This window comes from Neoarius graeffei, chromosome 7, assembly GCF_027579695.1.
Source record: "Neoarius graeffei isolate fNeoGra1 chromosome 7, fNeoGra1.pri, whole genome shotgun sequence".
In the NCBI taxonomy this organism is placed as follows: domain Eukaryota; kingdom Metazoa; phylum Chordata; class Actinopteri; order Siluriformes; family Ariidae; genus Neoarius; species Neoarius graeffei.
In genome coordinates this window covers 37,201,311-37,225,285 of record NC_083575.1, presented here as the reverse complement: position 1 = coordinate 37,225,285, position 23,975 = coordinate 37,201,311, and the positions used below count along the sequence as shown (strand labels likewise).

The following is a 23,975-nucleotide window of genomic DNA, read 5'->3' as shown; positions in this document are numbered from 1 at the left end:
ATAGTCCATTACTGGCCCACGGCAAGAAATATCTGACACTCTCACACTTCCTTCCCCGTTAACCTTGAGCAAAAAGGGAGCAGAAAAAGGGGATTACTTCAGGGTCCAGAGGATCAGACATGCTTCCCAGTCTAAGTGCTGGATCAGTAAATATTTGTCCTTTACGCAGAGTGACAACTTGAATCCCACTTCAGCAGGAGTCAACAAGAGTGCCAGTGCATTGACAGATCACCTTGCAGCTGCTTTCTTTGCGTCTTTCAAACAAGCCACCTCTCAACAGTCCTGCTTCTCATCCACTACCAGCGCTTGAATCGAACCTAATGGCAGTTTGATCATATCTGAGGCTAAATAATAAAAGCTATGGCACTAAGCACCATGTGGTCCTGCAGCGGTTCCATAAAACCACTCAGCCGTGCAGTAGTTATGTACTTGCATTAATGCGAGTGGAACGCTCATAAGCCATGTCTGCACAATAATACAATTGTTTGCAGATGCCTGCTCTGGCTAATTGTCCTGGCCATGACCCAGGCCTTGACTAATAATTTATTACCTGTACAGTCCAACTTCCGCAGATCAGATCATGAAACTTTCATTTTAAGGAAGGAGCTAACTGTTTTTTCATGGCTTAGGCTAACTGGATTAGACAGGCTGCATGGGCAGTAGGAAAAGCTCAGTAAAAGCTTATTAAATACACCCCGATTATAGTGCCTGTGGTGTCGGAGCACACTTGAGCCAATGCATAAGCCTGATTGCTGGTTACACATCGAGAGACGCGTTCCAAACTCAGAATGTCACATGAGAGCTAATGCTTGGTTGCAGATTTGGATATCATGCACAGATCTGGAGTACTGTTTCTGCTCTGAGATCAGATGACTAATTAGTCCAGAGGGGGAGTCAATCCCACTTTTTTTTTCCAGGCCTGCTTCGTATACACTTGCATGGTTTCCTTCAGAGACTATTTAAGAGAGTTAGTCCATGAAATCCAATTGTACATGAGCTGATAGCCGATGAGGTACGTAGCACTGAGTTGGCTATGGACCATGTACGGCAAGACTGAGTGGAATAACTTTTTATATATTTTATATAAAATATCCACATTCACTGGATTTTGAGAAACGGAGCATTTTTATTTTTAGCAAATTCAATAAATAAAAACTTTATACAAAAAGTCCAAGATCATTTCCGCTTAGAACGTAAACAAACCGGCGAAATGACAGTAGCAATTTGTGAAAAATGTGATAATGCTTGGAAAATAAAAAATACGTTCTTACCATCAAATACTTTGATTCCATATTTTGTTGCTTTTTTTTTTTTGTATTTTTTCAGGTTTTGTTTTCGAGTTTTTATTTCGTCCTCGGTTGGTTCAGCAACACGCGCCGCCATTTTATTTTTCTCTACTCACGGTATATGAGCCAGGCTTGTAGTGCCCTAATTTTAAGGACTCGTGACTTGACTTGGACGACTCGGACTTGTGCATCAACTGCATTTGGACTTGTAAATTGGAGACAAGGACTCAGATTTTTTCTTTATTTTTCGTAACATGCCATAATTTAGCATAAGATATTTATATCTACATTAATTTTGAGACTAATTTTGTGGAAGAGAATGCACATTCACCTGTTCATACATCATGTTCAGGAACAAGCTAACATTAATGGCGCTAAAATGCCTGGAGAGAATGCTCCTAGGATTGTCCGCTTTGCTTATACAGACTTCTCATGCAGTGGAAAAAAAAAAGGCACTGCTGTGTGTTCCATATGTAGAAGAACTATCGAGGAGATGACGGGGACAACCTCGAACTTCAATCGTCATTTGGCAAGACTCCACCCAGAGAAGTGAGTGACACGCTATGTTCTTTGCCCTGATGATAGCAGGGCTTGCTTGCTGAGCGATGAACTAGCTGGCGTTAACCCTCTCTCATGTTATTTGCCCTGTTGATAGTGGGTGGGGCTTGCTGAGCGATGAACAAGCTTTTTATCTGTAGCCTGTTAACTAAAATAGGGCAGTCAGGCAGTAACGTTAATCCAACACAGCAGCAGAGACAGTTTCACATAAAGGCAGCATCAGCCACCGTCAAATGGCGCGGTTGGAGTCTTGTTCTCAGACTCGACTCGGATCAATAGTGGACTCAACTTGGAATTTTCTTTAATGACTTGAACACTGGAGATTCGAGACTAGACTCGGACTCGAGGTTGAGTGACAACTACAACACTGATATGAGCTGATGCCTAATACTAGAGTAGCCAATCAGAGCACACGATTGCAGATATCCAGTGAATGTGGATAGAATAAACCCAATTACATGCTCGTCATATTTTGTAAGGATTGGACAGCTGCAAAGATCAGAATGAGTAAGGGAAGAAGGAGGGGAAGGGAAAAACAAAAAAAAGACGACATAGCTTCTTCTTCCCCAAGTGTAGCTTGTGTCATCATTGACGTGAATATTTTCCCCCCATCCACCATCCTTAAATTCCAGTTGATCCGTTATTTTACGTTTCATATCTTCATTAGTAAACTAATGAAACTAGCAAAAGCCTGAGCATTAATGTTAATCCCTAATAGATTATGACATCATGTATCTTTGTTTAAGGCTTTTGTGTAAATCTGGACTACAAGCAAAAGGACTCCATTGTTCCAAAGCAACAGATTGATTTGGGAAGCATGTCTATCCTGTCCCTTAGCCAGAAGTAAAGTGCACAGAGAGAGAATGCTGCCAGAGCGTTGCAGTACACTGGAGAATTGCTGCAATAGACGCTGGGAGGAACCTTTTGGCTGGGGAGTACCCCTTGCTCTCATGGGTGGCCCTCTGGGGATGGAGGGGATGAGGGGAAGGGGGTTGGCTGGAAGGGGATGGTGCCTGTGGTGTGCTGGGTGTTGAAGGGGGTTTATCGTTAGCTTGTGGTGGCTCTTCCTTCTCCTTGATCTCCTCTAGTGGAGGCTTGTCTTTTCTCTTCTCCACACCGCTGCAAAACAGGCCAACCAGGTACAAAGGAGGTCAGGAATAAAAGAATAAAGGGATGGCATTAGAAGTTAAATGGTCACAAACACTTAAAATAAATTGGTGGAAGGAGAAAGTAAAACAAATACACTCGATTACTTCCTTCATCTTTAGCATACATCAACAATTCCTGTGTAAATTGCAGCTTCGACAAAAATGAGGAAGCTCCGAGAGCAGAACTTCCAGGTCAAAGGTCCAAGCTGACCATAGCTGGCAGGTTTGCTGCAAGTGTATGGATGGCAAATATTTACAAATCATGTAACCAAAATATTAAATGCTGTGGAACAAATAGATTATTATGAAGTCAGAGATCTGATATAAACAACGGATTAGAAGTGGTATTTATGGGGGGGGGGGCATGACATGGTACGAGTTCAACACTGTGATTAAAGCGCTGTGTGCTTTTGTACATTTTGGAAGTATACCTTTTGGCTGCAGAGGACAGTGTCTCTTTCCTGGCTACGGAAACGTTGGAGCTGTCTCTGTGAGACTTGCGGCTGCTGGAGCCACCGTTAGCGATACAGGACATGGAGAAAGCCTCACGCAGCGGTGTCTGACCTGCACAACACATCCAGAGACAGGTCACTTTGATACAGCGTGGATAGTACACATCTACAGTACCAGTCAAAAAGTTTGGAAACACACTAATTAAATATCTTTTCTTTATTTTATTAATTAATAGTCACTTCATGTCTTAAAGTAATGATGGATGTCGTTTCTCTTTATTTAGTTGAGCGGTTCTTGACGCGTGGATTACTACAGTTGTGGAATAGGGCTAATTACTGTATTTATTATTTACTATTTGGTCTCAAAACACATTAAGAAGGCAAGAAATTGCACTAATTAACTTTTGAATAAGTACAGTTGTTAATTGAAAAGCATTCCAGGTGACTACCTCATGAAGCTGGTTAAGATAATGCCAATAGTGTGCAAAGCGTCATCACGGTGAATGGTGGCTACTTTGGAGAATCTACAATATAAAACATTTGACTTTTTTTTTTTTTTTACCTACCACATATATGCAATTTTATTCTATCCACGTTCACTGGATACGAGCAATCGCACGCTCCGATTGGCTACTCTACTACTAGGCTATTAGCTCAGAGCTCATAGGCATTAGCTCGAGTAGAGAAAAACAAAATGGTGGAGCGTGTTGCTGAACCAACTGAGGACGAAATAAAAGCTCTGCTCAAAAACAAAACCTTAAAAATCATCATCAAGTATTTAAAAGAAACAGACATGGCTAAAAGAATAGTCCCATTCCCCCCAAATATCTCCCTGTTCCACACTCCAGCCCAGTTGGTGGCCGGAATGCACCTTTACGTTGGTTTGCCAACCGCCAAAACACCTTAAAGAAGCAGCAGCAGCAGCCCCCCAAAAAATACCAAAGTATTTGATAAGAACATTTATTTTTTCGCAGTCCGGTTTCCATCAAATCTGCGCTCTGACTGGCTGGCAAGCAGGTCCGTATCCTACGATACGGACCTCGGTTACGGACCTCTGGCGACTCACTCGTTCACAACAACAAACATAGTAGCGATTTTTGTCAACATTTATCTTTTTTATAAGATTTATTTATAAAAGATTATCAAAAATCTTAAATTTTTGCCAGCATTTCTCAGCATAATAGCATTAATTTTACAGCACGGATAGCGATAATGACAGGCTTCACAGCGAAAGCGAGTTTTACTACCCTGAGAAAGAAGAAATAAAACATTTCAGGAGAAAGCTAAAAACCTCTAACTGTTGCTAACGCCGAGCAAAAACATGGCTGAATCCTGAATGACTCAATTTTATATAAATAGGGGACTACATAGGCGGCAAAATGTAGTTTTTTTTTTTCCTGTCATGGAAGTGCACTTGTATACCAAGGAGGAAGCAATTTGCATTACAGCCGTGAATGAGGATTCAAAATGGCAGCTCACCTCGGCTTTCCCTTTCGGGCACTCTCGTTTTCTGTTAGATTTTGGTAAAGAAAAAAAATATATATATTATTTACCAGCTTAAGGTCGGTCCGTATGGTGAAATACCGTGACCTCGGCCTTGAATACTGACCTCAGCCCAGAGGGCCTCGGTCAGTACTTTCAAGACCTCGGTCACAGTATTTCACCATACGGACCTCCCAGCTGGTAAACATATATGTATCTTTTTTTCTATTTTTCAAGAATTATGATAGCATTTTTCACAAACTGCTACAGTCATTTCGCCAGTTTACATTCTAAGCAGAAATTATTTTGTCGGACGTTTTGTATACAGTTTTTATTGATCGAATTTGCAAAAAATAAAAATGCTCTGTTTATCAAAATCCAGTGAATGTGGATAGAATAAAACCACTATTCCACTCACTCATATCATACATGGCTTATGAAGAAGAAGAAACCTTTGTCACATGCACACTTCAAGCACCGTGAGATTCATCCTCTGCATTTAACCCATCTGAAGCAGTGAACACACGCGCGCACACCCAGAGCAGCGGGCAGCCGCACTACAGCACCTGGGGAGCAGTCAGGGGTCAGGTACCTTGCTCAAGGCCACCCCATGTTAACCTAACTGCATGTCTTTGGACTGTGAGGGAAACAGGAGCACCCGGAGGAAACCCATGCTGACACGGGGAGAACATGCAAACTCCACACAGAAAGGCTCTCGTTCGCCGCTGGGCTCGAACCCAGAACCTTCTTGCTGTGAGGCGACAGTGCTAACCACTACACCACCGCGCCGCCCAACTCGGTGCTATGCAGTGGTTGCGTTAGACTTTTTCATTGTCCGTCATTTTGACGGACAGGGTCGTAAAAATTCCGTCATTGTCCATTATTATCGGTCATTTTATTTTAACTTTTAAATGACAATGTATATAGGCTATAAATGCTACATATTTAATAACTTGTGTTTTCATGGACTCATTTTCATTTAAAAATTAATTCACAGAACAAGCTTGTATTATTTAATCATTTATTTATGTATTTACGATGCAAAAAGATGAACAGAGATTCTGACGTTCGGTCACTCGTGAACCCGTTTTCCCTCCGCTAAAAACATTGCGGCTGTTGTGCCTTAACGGGCATATGAACAATGTTATTTTACAACATAGCAAGACAATTGCAGTTAAAATATGAACAGTCCACTACAACGATTTAAGTGACAATCTAATTTGACCTGTTTGCGTGAGCTCAAACCTTCCTTCTGGCCCGCATAGATTTAAATTGGGAGCTCGCTTGTGCATAATCAAAGTCGTCAACGGAGACTGCTGCCGAGGCAATTGTTATTCAATTTTGCGTCTCTGCCTCGGACAGACGACTTCTCATTGACGTTTTAATTTTATTCTGAAGGCTGAACCCGCGCTCTGCTGCGACACTGGAGACTGGAATAACCAGCGCCACTTCAGCCAAAGTTCTGAAGTCGGGAAACATTTCTCCCAGGGAAGTGATCAGAAGCCGGCAAGAGCCTCTGAAAGTTGGATTTCCCGACCCTGCTAGTACTCTCTTCATAGGGAGGAAATCCTCCAGCATGCGGTCTTTCTGCACCAGTGGTGCAGCTGCACCCCGCGGTGACCCGTAGTGGGCTGACACGGAAGGTCTTAAATAAAACGAAGTTATGTTTAAATGTTAGTTTATCTACCCGTGCTCTCATTAAAATGATAGTTTAGCAGATATTCGAGCAGTGATGTTCCTAAGCTTCCTAAGCTTGCTGGGGAAGAATACAATAAATCGGCATTTGTTTCATTTTAAAAACAAGAAAACAACTAGCCTAAATGAGCGCTATTGCATTAAGACGTACAGGCAGGGAAACGACACAAACAACCCAATGCATCTCTTTTTTTAATAGCAAAAATGACGTGTCTTCTGCAGAGAAGGGAAACATTAATCCATCTCACTGTGCTAGTGGTTAGAAAAGTCCTAGCGCGGTCAGGAGCGCGATGGGGGGAACAGCCTTGCGCAGTGGCTACAGTGTATACATGAGTAGCCTATGCACCGAACATCAAGACTGCCGCAACGTCGGCTCAGATTGAAAGTGACGGCAGTGAAGACTATGTATACTGTATGTAAGAAAACTCTGCCACAACTTGTCAATCATTTCAATTGTGTGTTTCATTATTGTTATTATTAGGCTATTATTGGTAATGGTAACGGTAAACATCCGTCAAAATGACCGACGGCCTTCAGATTTTTCCGTCATAGCTAAAAAAAAAAATCCGTCAATGACGGACAATTGTCGGTTAACGCGACCTATGGTGCTATGCGCCTCATCTACGACTCGATTCCATGGAATAACTTAAAATGCTCCACGTTATTTCATAGTTCTGATGTCTTCAGTTCTGTCCTACAATGTAGAAAATAGTCCAAATACAGAAAAACCTATGAATGAGTAGGGGTGTACAAACTTTTGACTGGTACAGTATGAGCAACATTTGAGCTGCTAGACATATCTGTAATCACTGTTCTACTGGATGAATATTTCTACTCAAACACTGGCACATTTCTCATCATGTTTAACCGAAGTCATCTGATGAGTTCTGGCGAAACGGCAGTAGCGAGTAGAGGACAATGAAAAGGAGGACGGTGATGTAAGATGATTTGCAAGTCGAGTTAAGGAGGACAGAGGGGAGGGAGGGGAGGTAGAACGCGCAGGATAAAAGACAGCTTATTAAGGACAGGATGCAGACAAGCTAATTGGATCATTAAGAAGGGGTTAGGCCAGGCAAGCTGAGCTCGAGAGCCGCCACTCCTTAAAGAAAAACAGGACAGGACACACAAAAGCAGCATCACATGAGGCGAAAAACGGCAGCCAGAGCACACGGACTACTCTTACAGAATCTGAGGACGCGCAAATCTAAAATCTTAACCACCCTAGAGAGGAAATGCGTCCTGAACCATGCCTAAAACGGGGCATGGATTTAACAAGTGTACAGGAAAGTTTTCTGAAAAACAAGACTTGACTGGCAGAACATGTAGTAAAATTTATGCAATGGAATCTCATGGCTTCTCATGAACTTGGCAATATTATCCAACTCCGCTTCAGCCATCTTAAATTTTACACGATACGTTTATTACTCTGGCACTAAATCTGTAAGAACAGAAAAGCTGGTTACGGGATGAGGATTCAGGTCACCTGAACACATGTCGGGGCAAATCTGTGGATCTTGGGGATTGTCCTGGTGAAACTACGAGCGGTGCTAGAACTTAATAACTTAATGAGCAAATCTAACCTTAGTATGCCATTCTTAGGGGAAGCTCTAAGCCCGGTGCAGCAGTTTGCGTCAGCCAGGCTATTTAAAACCTCACTTGACGTGACGCGTTCTTGTAAAGGTCCGAGTTAATTGCACTCAGCGAATTCTCGCGCATCTTTTTTCGTCATAGCAGAGATACGTTTGTAATTATTGTACGACTGTTCCCTGTAATCTTTGCTGGGTAGATTTGATTGATTACACTTTCCTGAGCGGATGCGTCTGTGTGTTTGGGTTTGCATGTGCCAGAGGAGAGGTGATCTGGTGCCATGGCCCAGTTCCTCAGTCCATCAGCTCACAACAAAAACAGATGCAACATGTGGCTGCTCTCTTCAGACTGCAGTGTGCGTGTGTGCGCGCGCGTCTGTACAGTCTCAGGAGGTCCCATGTGACCGAATGTAATGAAGGAAATCTCTGCCTTCCATCCACAGCATATGACCGACTTCCTCCTTCTTTTTCTCTGCCAATACATTCTCGATCACAGTCAAATCCTGACAAGATCATGAGACACTATCAAGGCACAGGCGGGGGGGCTAACGGTCTGGGGGCGGGTACAAAAAAAATAAAAAACACCCAGGTGTAACCATTAGCAGCTCTCCAGACAGCACGGATAAACAAACTGTAACAGAGTACTAATCACAGTCAGAGGTTATCCATCTCACACTAAGAACACAATGAAACACCATTTCACAGCCTTACAGCTGATCGAGTGAAGTCAATATTGTGCTTTAAACATCAGCAGTATTCGGCTTAAAAAGAAAAAAAAAAAAAAAAAAAACTTTTAATGCTTAAATATTATTATTTTTTTAAAGTGCTCCTGTTTTATTTCATAGCGAAGCTTTCCGTTTCCACATCTAATAGAGGAGACCAGATGTCCACTTTGAACACAGAACAAAAACACACGTGTACACATATTCCGTTTGCATCCATGGACCTGTTTTTTGGGGGCACGGTGGTGTAGTGGTTAGCACGGTCGCCTCACAGCAAGAAGGTTCTGGGTTTGAGCCCAGTAGCCAGCAAGGACCCTTGTGTGTACATACACGTCAACCTATACGGAATGTCCGTATTTTATACGGATTTGATTCAATAAACGTCGTATACGGGCGTATAAATAAAGTTATACGGATTCTTAAAAAAAAACTTCAATATTTATTTAGAGCTATAATCAATTCCCACGATGATAAAAGAGCGCATAACATTTACAAACGTACTGTACACCACAGACAGCCAGTAAAGAGTCTTATGAAATCGCGCGTTATCTTGTGGTAGCGAGACTTCGTTCCACTTTTGATCATGCGCACACTGCATTGCGAGAATCCCGCCAACCGTGAAGTCATAGACATATAAACATAGACGCCGCCTTCTGCGTAGAATCATACGTCATCCTCGCCACCATATTGGATGTGGCAAAGTGGAGATTCTTCAGCCGTCTCTGGTATAGCGTCTAGACAGTAGCCGAGAATAAAGATGCCTCATTCATGTGCTGCGTTTAACTGTACCAACAGGTTTACCGTCCAAACGAGATCACATGGGATTACCTTTCACAGGTGAGACTGGAAAAATACTTTCATTGTATTTGGTCATTATAACGTAATTTTACGAGCAGATTTTTCTGACTTTGTGGCTAATATGAAGTCTCGCGCATAATAGCCGCTCGGTGAAACCTGTCTCCAAACGACGAAGTATTTTCTTCGTAACTACGCTGATAACACTGTTTTTGTCAAACATTGGAGCTTTGTATTCATTCTGAAGGTTTATTGTTATTAATATTGAATAAAAAGTAACTGGGATATATCATTGTTAATTCATCATTCAAATTTTAGGTAAATTATTTTAATTTGCATCTTATACGGATTTTATAAGGGAAATACGGATTTTGGAGGTTGGTTATACAGGTTTGATTGACCAAAGGTTGACATGTATGTGTGTATGGAGTTTGCATGTCCCCCCGTGTCTGCATGGGTTTCCTCCAGGTGCTCCGGTTTTCCCCACAGTCCAAAGACGTGCAGTTAGGATAACTGGCCACTCTAAATTTATCTGACTGACTGTCTGTCTATGTGTGTGTGTGTGTGTGTGTGTGTGTGTGAGAGAATGGTTGCTTCCCCAAGCCCAGAAATGGAAGGGTTGTGGCAGGAAGGGCATCCAGTGTAAAACTATGCTCCAGTTAATATGACATGTGGATCAATAGGGTCTGCATTGCAGCCAGCGACCTCACACATGTAAGTAGGATGAGCTGGAAGAAATGAGAGGAGGAGATCCATGGACCTCTTTTTAAAACCATGCACGTCATCATTCCGCTAATCAGGCTTGAGATCGGAGAGGATAAATAAAATTAATCCATGAATGTCTGAAAAGCATCCCTTCTCGGACCAAAACGCACCTGTAGCTAAACAATGTGAATAAATAAGCTAAATAAAAGCATGCGATTGGCCGTAACAAGCCTCAACCTCTGCTACTGAACCTGAGCTGGGTCATGTTTAGAAACCTCAAGGTCGCTGAAGTACAGTATGCTCCGTTACACAGCTTTTTCAACTATGAGGTTCAGTCAGCTGAAACACTCTTCAGGTGTCCGCATCCAGACTGCACTATATTTCTCAGAGTTATATTTATATCTCTTCTACTGTAATGAATTATAGTGAGTTATACCTCACTATCCTGGTGTCGCCCAGAAGGGTATGAGTTAGTGTTTGAATCTGGTTCCATTCAAGAGGTCTTTTCCGTGTTGTCTCCTTGCCACGGTCACCTCTGGCTTGCTCATTAGGGATCCAAGTGCATATCCAGATTTTTGTAAAGGTGCTTTGGGAGAACGGCTTGATCCCAGTTCCACCTCTTGGCCCTACCCATCCGTTTTACATGCTCCAGCATATAGAAGAGTGTCTCATTTCTTTTGGGAATTGAGTGGTAGTGGTCATCTAGTTCTCCAATTGGCAACGTATTTTCAGACGCAGACTCCAAACAGAATGGTTGAAGAAAACTCCCAGAATGCTTTATGAACTGAGGCAGTGTGATACACAACGTGGCTTACGGTGCAGGGAAAGAAGAAAATAAATGTATAAATCCTTGCAAATAATCTGTACTTTATTTTCTTTGTTCAATAAAAATAAATTATGGTTTGTTTTTGGGGTTTTTTAAAAGCCCACTATACAGAACAGGAATGCTTATATCACTTGTGCTACTGATGACATAATGAGTGATGTTCCATCATTTCCAGAACTTTTTGAGCTCTGAAGTCAATTGTATGCGCCATGCATGGCTGCACTTCCAAGAGCTCTGTAGAAATTTTCAATTTTTATACAGTATCCCACGAGAAAATGCCTTTAATCCATACAAGATTACATTAAAAAAAAAAAAAACACCCTTAGGACAAGAAAGTGGCCACGATATAGAGGAAGAAGAGCTGGTCGACGTGTACAAGCGAAGGAAAGGAGCCGTTGCTATAATATCCTGTGTGTTCAACCGAGGAATGTCAGGCATGCTCAGGCTAAATCGCGTTCCAGCAACCCTGAGAACTGCATAAACATTACTACGAAGTCAGGTCCACAGATTGTAGATGGACAAACTTTCCATTTTGTTCCATCAGTTTTTTTGTCTAACATTGTGTCACTTTTCCCCAAAATGGATGAAGTTAGCCATGTTATTCAGAATGCAAATTTCAACTTAGTTTGCATAACAGAGACTTGGCTACAACAACATAATCAGGATTCTGTGGTGGTAATTGATGGTTACACTCTAATGGCCCTTTTCCACTACCCTTTTTCAGCTCACTTCAGCTCGCTTCAGCCCGACACGGCTCGCGTTTCGACTACCAAAAAACAGCACGACTCAGCTCGCTTCAGCCCTGCTTAGCCCCTAAAACTCGCACCGTTTTGGAGTGGGGCTGAAGCGAGCCAAACCGAGCCGAGTGAGGCTGGGGGCGTGAGCAGACACTCCCCGTGCGCTGATTGGTGAGGAGGAGTGTCCTCACACGCCCACACACGCCCCACGAGCACGCTGGGATCTGTAAACACCGCAAACCCGGAAGAAGAATTACGAGAATTTCTGAAGCCTTATGCGCCTCGCCTCATCTATACGCTCTTGCCAGTATCTGTTGGCGTTGTCGGTGACAACAAGCCACAGCACCAAGACCAGCAACACTAACGACTCCATGTCCTCCATGTTTATTGTTTACTATTCGGGTCGTGAGACTACCGCTTAAAAGATCACTGATGTCACTGTTTGCGCTGCTTAACGACATCACGTGACGTCCACCCACTTTCGCTAACTCCACCCAATGTGTCCACCCACTTCCAGCCAGCACGGTTCAGCGCGGTTGTAGTCGAAATGCAACGCCAACAGCCCCACTCAGCCCAACTCAGCACGGCACAGCTCAGCCCGACTCAGCCGCGTTTGTAGTGGAAAAGCGGCATTATTCAATGAGACAGGCAGGATGCTTCTCATGGTGGAGTGTGTATGTATGTCAAGGAATCCATCCCTCTCACTGTTCTTGAAGATCTCGAAGACGAAAGTGGTGCTTTGGAAGTTTTGTGGGTTAAAATGCGTCCATCTAGACTCCCATGAGGCGTAACATGCATCATCACTGCACTTGTTTATCATCTGCCGAAGGCCGATCATTTTTAAATGCTGGAGTATCTAACGAAGTGTTTGATCTGGAGACGTGATTTCCGAACTGTGGGCTATTTGTGCTTGGTGACTTGAATCAAATGAATGATGTTAGGTTAAAATCCAACTTCAACTTGAAGCAAATCGTCCATTTCCCTACCCGTGGGCGGAACATTCTTGATAAGGTCCTCACCAACTTAAAGGACTACTACAAACCACCTATCGAGCGTCCAGCTTTTGGTTTGTCCGACCACGTTTCTGTTGAAGTGAAGCCAAAGCAGAGAATTAAAACATCCCCAACAAAACAATCATCTCTAGGGATTTGAGGATCAGTAATCTTCACGCAATGAGGACCTATCTGGAGCAGGTTTAGGATTAGCGCCGTGGACTCCTGTGAAGGACAGCTGTCGATGCTCCAAACGATCGTCAAGACTGGCCTCGACTCTTTACTTCCACTGAAAACCAAAACAGTGTACCCCACAGAGCCACCATGGATCAGTCCTGCTCTCAAGAACATGATCTCATTCATTCATCTCATTATCTCTAGCCGCTTTATCCTTCTAGAGGGTCGCAGGCAAGCTGGAGCCTATCCCAGCTGACTACGGGCGAAAGGCAGGGTACACCCTGGACAAGTCGCCAGGTCATCACAGGGCTGACACATAGACACAGACAACCATTCACACTCACATTCACACCTACGGTCAATTTAGAGTCACGAGTTAACCTAACCTGCATGTCTTTGGACTGTGGGGGAAACCGGAGCACCCGGAGGAAACCCACGCGGACACGGGGAGAACATGCAAACTCCGCACAGAAAGGCCCTCGCCGGCCCCGGGGCTCGAACCCAGGGCCTTCTTGCTGTGAGGCGACAGCGCTAACCACTACACCACCGTGCCACCAAGAACATGATTTAAAAAAAATAAATAAAAAAATAAAAAAAACACCAAAGCACTCTCAGCCAAAGCAATCATACTGAATTTAGATACCTGCAGGACCACATCAATCGTGAATGCAAGAAATGTCGATCCAAATACTATAAGAGAAAAGGTATAGCATCTAAAAGGAGTGTTCCCTGTCAGATTGGTGGAAAGAAATAAAGTGACTGGGTGGCATCATGAACTCCTCTGGAACCAAAGACAATGTGCTGAAGTTCGTCAGTCACCTTGAGGGATTGCGCGATTTACTGCCTACCGACCTGGCAAACCACATCAACACAGCCTTTTTAACTCCTACAGAGGGGTTTGTACCACTTACCCACAATCCCTTTCAAGACGACGACAGCTCTGTGAGAAATGAGATCCCACCTGGATCGGAGTTGACTTTTCTTTGCAAGCTATCAGCGCTCAACCCCGCCAAAGCCCAGGGGCCAGACGGGATCCCAGGATGGTTGTTAAAAGAGAATGCTGATCTCTTTGCAGGCCCAGTTGCAGAAATTCTCAATTCTTCCTATCGAGAGAGCTGTATGCCTCCAACTTGGAAAGAGGTGGACATTGTTCCAGTTCCAAAAGAGAGGCCTATACAAGACGTTAACAAGCATCTGCACCCAATTTCGCTCACTCCAATCCTAAAATCGCAGATCACCACATGGTTGAAGGGTACGTCAAACCAACGGTGTTGCAAAAGATCGATGAACGCCAATTTGGAACTGTGCCTCACTCGTGTACCACGCATTAGCATGTTGCATAATTGGTACACCAGCACGGATGGAAACGGAGCCACGATCCGAGTGGTTTTGTTCGACTTCCGTAAAGCTAATCGACCATAACATACTGGTTAGGAAACTTTCGACATATGATATTCCAATGCAGATCAAGAGCTGGATTGTTGATTTCCTGATGGACCAAAAGCAGCGTGTCAAATTAGCACAAGACTGTTTTTCTGAATGGCATTCTGCGTCTGCTGGCGTCCCTCAGGGGACCAAACTAGGTCCCTGGTTGTTTCTCATTATGATCAACGACCTCAATGCACCGATTGACATGTGGAAATATGTAGAGGACACCACGATCTCAGAAGTAGTGGAGAAAGGCCAGGAGAGCAACATTCAATCTGTTGTGGACACTATTTCCAGTCAATCTAGCTCTGAAGGATTTCAGCTGAATGAAACCAAATGCAAGGAACTCAAGATTAGCTTTGCAAAGAACAAGCCAGATCTCGAGCCGATAGTAGTTAATGGTAAGTCCTTAGACACAGTGAACAGTGTCAAAGTTTTAGGTCTGAGCATTAGCTGTGACTTAAAGTGGAATGTACACATACAGGAGTTAGTTAAGAAGGCCTCTGTTAGATGGTATTTCTTGAGGCAACTCGAGAGATCCTCCATTGCACCAAGTGAGTTACTGTTTTACGTCACCTGTATACGACCAATCGTCGAATATGCCTGCCAAGTCTATCACCGTGCCTTACGGGAGTACCTAAATGATGACCTAGAAAGGCTGCAGAAACGGGCTCTTAAAATCATCTACCCTGGTTTGTCTTACAGAGAAGCCCTTGGGCAATCTAGTCTTTACTCACTTGTTGAAAGAAGAGAGGCAATAGCATCCAAACTGTTTGGTGAGACTACCTCTAACCCGCAGCATAGGCTCTACAAGCTCCTCCCTGCAAGGAACATTTGCACGAACACATTAAGGAACTCCAGGAAGTTTGCCTGCCCCCTTGCAAGACTAAACGTTTTAAGAATAGTTTTCGAATGAGTTTTGCATTTACATCTTCATTCATTATCTCTAGCCGCTTTATCCTTCTACAGGGTCGCAGGCAAGCTGGAGCCTATCCCAGCTGACTACGGGCGAAAGGCGGGGTACACCCTGGACAAGTCGCCAGGTCATCACAGGGCTGACACATAGACACAGACAACCATTCACACTCACATTCACACCTACGGTCAATTTAGAGTCACCAGTTAACCTAACCTGCATGTCTTTGGACTGTGGGGGAAACCGGAGCACCTGGAGGAAACCCACGCGGACACGGGGAGAACATGCAAACTCCGCACAGAAAGGCCCTCGCCGGCCCCGGGGCTCGAACCCAGGACCTTCTTGCTGTGAGGCGACAGCGCTAACCACTACACCACCGTGCCGCCCCGCATTTACATCTTAATATTTTAATTCTAGTCAAATTTTAAATGAATAATTTTTATATTTGTGTATTCCCCCCCATTCTTATGTATTTGTTAACTTAAACGTAATTCAGCCAAATGGCTGCAATGTTTTAGTAAATAAAAGCATCTATCTATACTAGCTAAAGATATTGAAGGGCCACCATCCAGTCGAGGACACTCCAAAAACTAGGGGTAGGGCCGGGGGGGAGGGGGTTAATTACCTCCACCAACATTGTTTTACTGAAATTGAGGAAAAGTGAGCCATTGGCTCATTTGATGCAAATCTGAATATGTGGCTTAGTGGAGGTATGCACTCTACCGAATGCCCTTCTAGTTGGGATTGGACCAATGTCCATCCATCATCTGTAACCGCTTATCCTGTGTAGGGTCGCAGGCAAGCTGGAGCCTATCCCAGCTGACTATGGGCAGGAGGTAGGGTACACCCTGGACAAGTCACCAGGTCATCGCAGGGCTGATACATATGCCGCTTTTCCACTACAAACGCGGCTGAGTCGGGCTGAGCTGTGCCATGCTGAGTCGGGCTGAGTGGGGCTGTTGGAGTTGCATTTCGACTACAACCGCGCTGAACCGTGCTGGCTGGAAGTGGGTGGACACTTTGGGTGGAGTTAGCGAAAGTGGGTGGACGTCACGTGATGTCGTTAAGCAGCGCAAACAGTGACATCAGTGATCTTTTAAGTGGTAGTCTCACGACCCGAATAGTAAACAATAAACATGGAGGACATGGAGTCGTTAGTGTTGCTGGTCTTGGTTCTGCGGCTTGTAGTCACCGACAACGCCAACAGATACTGGCAAGAGCGTATAGATGAGGCGAGGCGCATAAGGCTTCAGAAATTCTCGTAATTCGTAATTCTTCTTCTTCCGGGTTTACGGTGTTTACAGATCCCAGTGTGCTCGCGGGGCGTGTGTGGGCATGTGAGGACACTCCTCCTCACCAATCAGTGCACAGGGGAGTGTCTGCTCACGCCCCCAGCCTCACTCGGCTCGGTTTGGCTCGCTTCAGCCCCACTCCAAAACCGTGCGAGTTTTAGGGGCTAAGCAGGGCTGAAGCGAGCAGAGTCGTGCTGCTCTTTGGTAGTCGAAACGCGAGCCGTGTCGGGCTGAAGTGAGCTGAAGCGAGCTGAAAAAGGGTAGTGGAAAAGGGCCATTAGAGAAACAACCATTCACACTATCACACCTACGGTCAATTTAGAGCCACCAGTTAACCTAACCTGCATGCCTTTGGACTGTAGGGGAAACAGGAGTACCCGGAGGAAACCCACGCGGACACGGGGAGAACATGCAAACTCCACACAGAAAGGCCCTCGCCGGCCACGGGGCTCGAACCCGGACCTTCTTGCTGTGAGGTGACAGTGCTAATCACTACACCATTGTGCCGTCCCGGACCAATGTCTAGTGTTAAAACTTCTATACCAATAAACGTGACCTGAACTTAAGTATAATGACACGCACAAAATCTTTTATTTCAAATCACAAATATGGTTCCTGATGTAGAGACGGTACTGCTTAAGGCACCATGTTGAGCAAAGTGATGAACTGAAAATATGGCAAGGAAATGAGAATTTTGTGGGAAAGGATGGGAACAGAACATGACATGAAACAGAACTCGACTCAAACGTCTCAGTGAGTGTGATGCACAATAGAAAAGAGATGAGGAGTGGAACAATGCACATTTGTATTAAAAAAAAAACAACAACACAGGAGCTTGAAAGAGACGTGTCGACTTATGATGTGTCCTTAACTCTCGCTTCAGTTTTTCCACAAAAACAGAGATACAGTGACACGCACGTGGGATTTCTGAGGTCACACTGGACAACAAGTCTGACAATAGAGAAGTTAGTCTGCTAAGATTATGTTGCTGTTCTTTGCTTAAAGTTGGGAAATATTAATTATTTTAAAAAATTATTCTCAATTCCTCCATTTTCACCAAATTGGACTGTTACTTAAGGTTGGAATTTGGAAAGAGTGCGATAGTGATCACAGCGTGCTCAGCAAATGCTCTGTGGTCATTTCATGGATCGTGTTATAAAGGTTCTGCTTCAAGCTGATTCCTGATTGAGGCTTTATGGAGCTACAAAGTACAGATCAAAAGTCGTTGCCATTTGTTCCCCTGCGGGGAAGAGGAGAAGAGAACTGCTAGGAAATACACACACCTACTCACTTTTTCAATCTCTTGTGGACATCCAAACTATAATTAGAAGAGCAGTGATAGATGGTGGGAACTGTTAAAGCATGAAAAATGTGTTAGCATGCATCTATAGACCCCACACACACACACACACACACTTGATAGTTGCTACTGGTGGCAGCACACAGTGGGAACGGGAAAGGAGGAGGTGGAGAGCGGATATGGGCGAAGACGGTGCCAGAAGCGTAATTTTTTTTTTTTTGGCACAAAATGTTTTTCCTTTTCTTCTTCTCGGTTTTGTTTTTCAGCATACAACAAAAGGTCTGGGTGCTTTTCAGCTCCCCTGGCTGGATTCAAAGTTGGTGACTCAAGTTAAAAAAATTTATGTTGATTTTTCAAAGGAAAAAAAAAAAAGTTACTCATATTTAGAGTCGGGTTATGCAGCTGCTTCAGTTCATCTGTCGGGAGGCTCATTCTGACTGAATAAGTAAATCAATAAAAATTAACAAATAATGCTAGATAACAGTCATAGCAACAGTAGAAAAGACAGCTGACAAGATTAACTGTGAGCTACTGCTCACTTGCGTATCCCCCCGCTCTCGCTTATATCAGAATGCAAGCAATCGAATCATAATTCACTTATTATGAATGTTGACTTCAACAAGTAATTAACTCTGAAACAAGTAAAGAGCAGTGTCTCTCCCCAGGGATTTCAAATAGCATCCTGGTAAACTATCATTTTGAAATCGCATTTTACTTCTTGAAATGCCATCAAAATCCACCCTGTGTGTTTTATAAATGCATTCGGCCGGTAAACAGGAACTGGATGTGCGACAGACCTGAAAATGGTATACACAGTGTACAGTAGAACCGCAAGCTGAAGCTCGGTGCCAAATATCAAGCAGTTGTGATTTGTAGTTGTTGAGAAAAGTGTTATGAAAATTTTGTAAATCCATGCTATACGTTTCGTCAATACATTCAGTTGGTAAACAGAAAGTCGACACGCGACAGACCTGAAAATATACATGGTATAGAACCCCAAGCTGAAGCTCAGTACCACATACCAAGTGGCTATGATTAGTGGTTGCTGAGAAAAAGGGTGTTTCAGACGGACGGAGATACAGACAGACGTAAACCAGTATCTCTCCCCCCCCCAGAGTGGGTGTCTCATCTCATTCTCATCTCATTATCTGTAGCCGCTTTATCCTTCTACAGGGTCGCAGGCAAGCTGGAGCCTATCCCAGCTGACTACGGGCGAAAGGTGGGGTACACCCTGGACAAGTCGCCAGGTCATCACAGGGCTGACACAGATACCCATTCACACTCACATTCACACCTACGCTCAATTTAGAGTCACCAGTTAACCTAACCTGCATGTCTTTGGACTGTGGGGGAAACCGGAGCACCCGGAGGAAACCCACGCGGACACGGGGAGAACATGCAAACTCCATACAGAAAGGCCCTCGCCAGCCACGGGGCTCAAACCCGGACCTTCTGGCTGTGAGGCGACAGCGCTAACCACTACACCACCGTGCCGCCCCAGAGTGGGTGTATAAAAAATAAAAAAAAAATAATAATAATCCATGGTGACTTCTGCCGCACGCAAAACTCAACCTCTTATGGTTAACAAAATCACACACAGGCAAAAGCTTCAGCTCCTTAAGAGTTGGTGTTCTGTGATCACATTTATTCTACCCAGATAGAATCCGGGCAGCAAAATTCTGGACCAACTGTAATTTGTGAATATTTGAATTGCTGGTACCTGACCAGACAGTAGAACAGTAGAAAGGCTTAGTAAAAATTTGAGTTAAATGATTGTAAAGAGTGTCTGTCGATCAAAAAGGTGACAAATCCTACTTATAAATGACTAGTCTGCTTATTAGATCTGCAGCTAGAGTCCTGATGTTTTCATCAAACGATAAGTTCTTATCGACCATAATGCTGAGGTCTCTAACTGCGTGAACGACGAGTAGCTCCTTCCCCAGGAACGTAATAGCCGGAATAGGCGTCTGACTGAGCATCTTGCTTGATCCAAAAACACCAGATCTTGGCCTTGTCAGGATTAAATCAGCAAACTGTTCTCACAACACCAAACAGCCACCCGCAGTATATCTTGCTTGAGGTCATTAAGCCCTCTGTTGGAGAATGAGACATAAAGCTGGATATCGTCAACGTATGACTCCATATTACATGTCTTGCAAACTGATGGTAGATCATTAATATACAGGTTGAAGAGCAAAGGACCGAGAACGGACCCTTGTGGAATACCCTGCTTTAGACCCAAGGGATTTGAGAGGGAACTATTTAGATATATGTACTTTTTGTCTCCTACCTGTCAAATAACTTTGGAACCATGCTTGGGCTATCTCGGAAAATGTCCGCAAGTAATTTCTGACGGTCACTACTATCAAACGCCTTGCTAAGGTCTAGCAGCAGAACAGCAGTTCCCTTTTTCTCATCGATGGCCTTATACAAATGACTAGTGAAGAGAACCCCCAAAAGTTTCTGTTGAGTAACGTCTCTTATTTCCACTTTGATGAACCAAGAGTCAATTATTAGATGTCAAATAGCTGACAAACTGGTTACGTGGAGTACGGCCCAAGACCTTGGCCAGTACAGGTAACAAAGCTATAGGATGATTGTTACCAGCAACCTCGTGGTACCCTTCCTTCAGATGGGCCACCACCTCAGCTTGCTTCCAGTCTCCTGGGAAGCAACCACTCAAGATGTTAAACAGGCCAGTGATTACAGGCAGGATGGATGGGAGGCAGGCTTTGATTACTTTCATGCCCACTTTGTGGTACCCTGGTGCTTTGAACCTTTGTCGTACCTCTGGCCTTAAAATGCACCATTTACACAATACACTACTGTATGTCCACTGGGCAAATCTGATGTTAGTAAAAAGAGAAGGTGGGGAAAAAAAAAAAAAACCTCTACTCAGACTGTTTTTGGAGAAAAGAAATGTGCACAAACGATGCACAAATTAACCAGATATGTCTAGAGCCATTTGGTCGTTAATGGGGTGTTGGATGAGGTCACGTCATTAAACCATTTAACGGTTAATTTTTCTAAAAAAAAAAAAAAGTGTTTAAGTACACATTTTTATTTCAAACTATGCACAAACGAATTGAAGTACTCGATCGTATTTATGCCCCGTGTCCGAAATTGCTCACTGGTTCACTACTCCCTATATAGGGAATTACTATATAGAGGACTATATAGTGAGCTCATTGGTAAAATGTAAAAACGCTTTCGGACACTAGTCCGTCGCGCTGGTATTTACATCATTACTGTCGCACAATTAAAACATGCCAGATCAGTCGGCTGGTGGGTTTTCAAAATAATAAATAAACGCATGTATTTTTGTGATAAATCCATATTATACTGAGCATACAGTATTTCCCACATTAATCAATATAAAGTACTTGCATCTTTCAGTTTTTTTAAATCAAGGCTGAATACTTTCTTCTTTGCCGCTGCCTTTTATTAAATCAAATCTGAGACTTTTAATTTGATTTCTTTCAGCGCGATCACAGTGCATGATGGGATATATCGCTTTGGGTAGTGGCCATTGGTTGTACACTACTTTTTGTGATGCATTGTGGGATACTTTGAGCACACTATGTAGGGTGTAAATAATCCTCACTAAGGTTTTGGAGAGTGCTACAAAATGGGGTCCCCACTATATAGTGAGTAGGGAGCGATTTCAGACACAGGGATGGTCTTATCATACAGAGTACCAACTTTACAGAAGCGCACGCGCAACACGTAGCTACAAATCAACAAGAATCCAAACTTTATAAGCAGTGTTTTGCACACAGTTGGAACAAATCTTTCACTCAAACACAGCATGGCAGGAATCCATTTTGGTGAAAACAATCCTATTATTCATTCTACTGGAGCGGAGTTCGACAGAAGTTTGAGAAATTAATTCTCCTGTGCGACAACTAAAAGTAATAGTAATTCTCCTTAACATGATACTTCAGTAATATTGTCAAGCATGATAAAAGATTAGCTAATTATACTGCAATATGAAACTAATGTTGACATATTATTCTAACACACTGTGCTCCCTTACCTTTGGTGTTCTGCTGCTTCTTGGCCGCCATGTCCTCGGACTGCGCAAGGCGTCGGAGCACGTCAGCCAATGCAGCCTTCATCACTGTGAGCTCATCCTCCTGCTGCTGCACACGCAGTTCCAGAGAAGACAGCCGGTCCTGCATGTCCGATACACTCGCTGCCGAGATACTGTCATCTGAGAGAGAGAAACACATTCCATTAGCATGCCATCTGTCATCATGATAAACAACGTGACTTTGTGCAGACTGTGCAGTTTTCATTGGAGTAATTCAGCCATGTACAAAAGTTCAACACTCCTTTCCATACCAGACTAATATTTGTGTGACTCCAAAACCAAATAAACCATCATCTCTAATATCTTTTGTTGTTTTTAGTTTTTAGCCAACCTAAACAGAGAAGTATTTCGATAGCCAAAGACTTAACCCATCATAAATCTCTAGCCACTTCTTAGATGTGGTTATTGTGGCTAATAAGCTCGTCAAAAACTGATTTCCTGGTATTTGCAGAGCACAATGGTGAGTTGTTCATGGACATGGACACACATGAAAGCCAGTTTGGTTAAGATATGAGATCTGATGTGCGATCTTTCCTTATCTTACCAAAATGTTGGCAGAAGAGAAGAGCATTGCTTATAACCTGAGAGAAAGAAAGAAAGACTTTCTTGATGTTAAAGGTCCCATGGCATGAAATTTTCACTTTCTGAGGTTTTTTAACGTTAAAATGAGTTCCTCTGACCTTCTTAAATCACCCTAGTGGCTAGAAATTTCATAATGTGTAAACCAAACTATGCCCAACATTTGAGAATGGCGCGTCAAAACGGCGCGTTGATAAACTCTTCCCTTTACTACGTCAGCAAGAGAGATGATCCCCACGCCCCCCCCTCTGGATTCCCACCCACTGTATGGATTGCCCGCCCAGTTGTAGTAAGTAGACTATAGAGGACACAACATGGCGTCACCTAAGTGAGCGAAACATGGAAATTGTGCTGTACATGGATGTGACAACACAGAAAAGAGTCTGTTTTTACTGCCGACGGGAGAGCCCCTGAAGACGCAGTGGCTTAATTTTATTTACTTCAATAATACGCCGTCGAGTCTACCTAAGACGGTGTATGTTTGTCGGAAGCATTTTCCTGAGGAATGTTTCCACAACTTGGGACAGTATAGGGCAGGTTTTGCACATCAACTGTCACTGAAGCCTGGGTCCGTACCAAGCATCCCTGCCACATCAGCCACAAACACCGAACAAGTAAGTGTATAACTGTTAAGTCGTTTTGCCGTGTTTTAAAATCGGTGCCACGTTAGCCTTGCAATGGCTACATTAGCTGTGCAGCTAACCGCTTCCTGCAGTTAGCCAGGTACTCTGCGCTAGAAAACCAAAAAGCATGCAGCATGCTCTGTTATAATAGCCAATCAAAACAGTTTTTACAAAGACACCCACATTCTTTTTTTTTAAGTCACTCGTTCATTTTATTTGTTTGTTTGTTCAGTAAAAACCCAAACATTTGTTGAATTTATTTTATTTCCTCACGTCGCACCTTAATGACGTCAGCGCGCGGTATTTTTCCCTTCGCGGTTTGTTCCTTCTCTCTCGCCATAGTAAGACACCCACATCCGCTTGTTCTGACCCACTGGAGGTAGCGTCACAGTGCTGTTAGCCAATCAGAGGTAACACGTTTACATGTCATGAATATTAATGATAAGACCTGCCCCCACCCTCTACCCTTCCCCGCCTCCTGCTTCTCATTAGCAAAACGACGCACTGGGAAAAGCGCTGAAATGGGGCTTTCTCCCAGGAGGCTAGATCTACGTGCCGAGGGTTCATTTCGAGAAAGGCTGCG

The 23,975-nt window shown here is 43.6% G+C and overlaps 1 protein-coding gene across 3 annotated transcripts in view; it reads right to left on the bottom strand.

Moving 5' to 3' along the window:
* The window catches only part of LOC132889264 (echinoderm microtubule-associated protein-like 4), a 220,732-nt gene that overhangs the window by 50,318 nt on the left and 146,439 nt on the right, over nucleotides 1–23,975 (bottom strand). For 2 of the 3 annotated variants that reach the window (XM_060925584.1, XM_060925583.1), the window contains exons 2-4: nucleotides 22,134–22,310; nucleotides 3,424–3,556; nucleotides 2,766–2,963 (exon numbers count right to left, since the gene is read on the bottom strand). In XM_060925584.1, the coding sequence (XP_060781567.1) occupies nucleotides 2,766–2,963; nucleotides 3,424–3,556; nucleotides 22,134–22,310 (508 nt within the window). Of the gene's footprint in view, nucleotides 1–2,765; nucleotides 2,964–3,423; nucleotides 3,559–19,721; nucleotides 19,727–22,133; nucleotides 22,311–23,975 lie in introns of those variants that run through there. The other variant, XM_060925585.1, reaches the window with a different exon arrangement.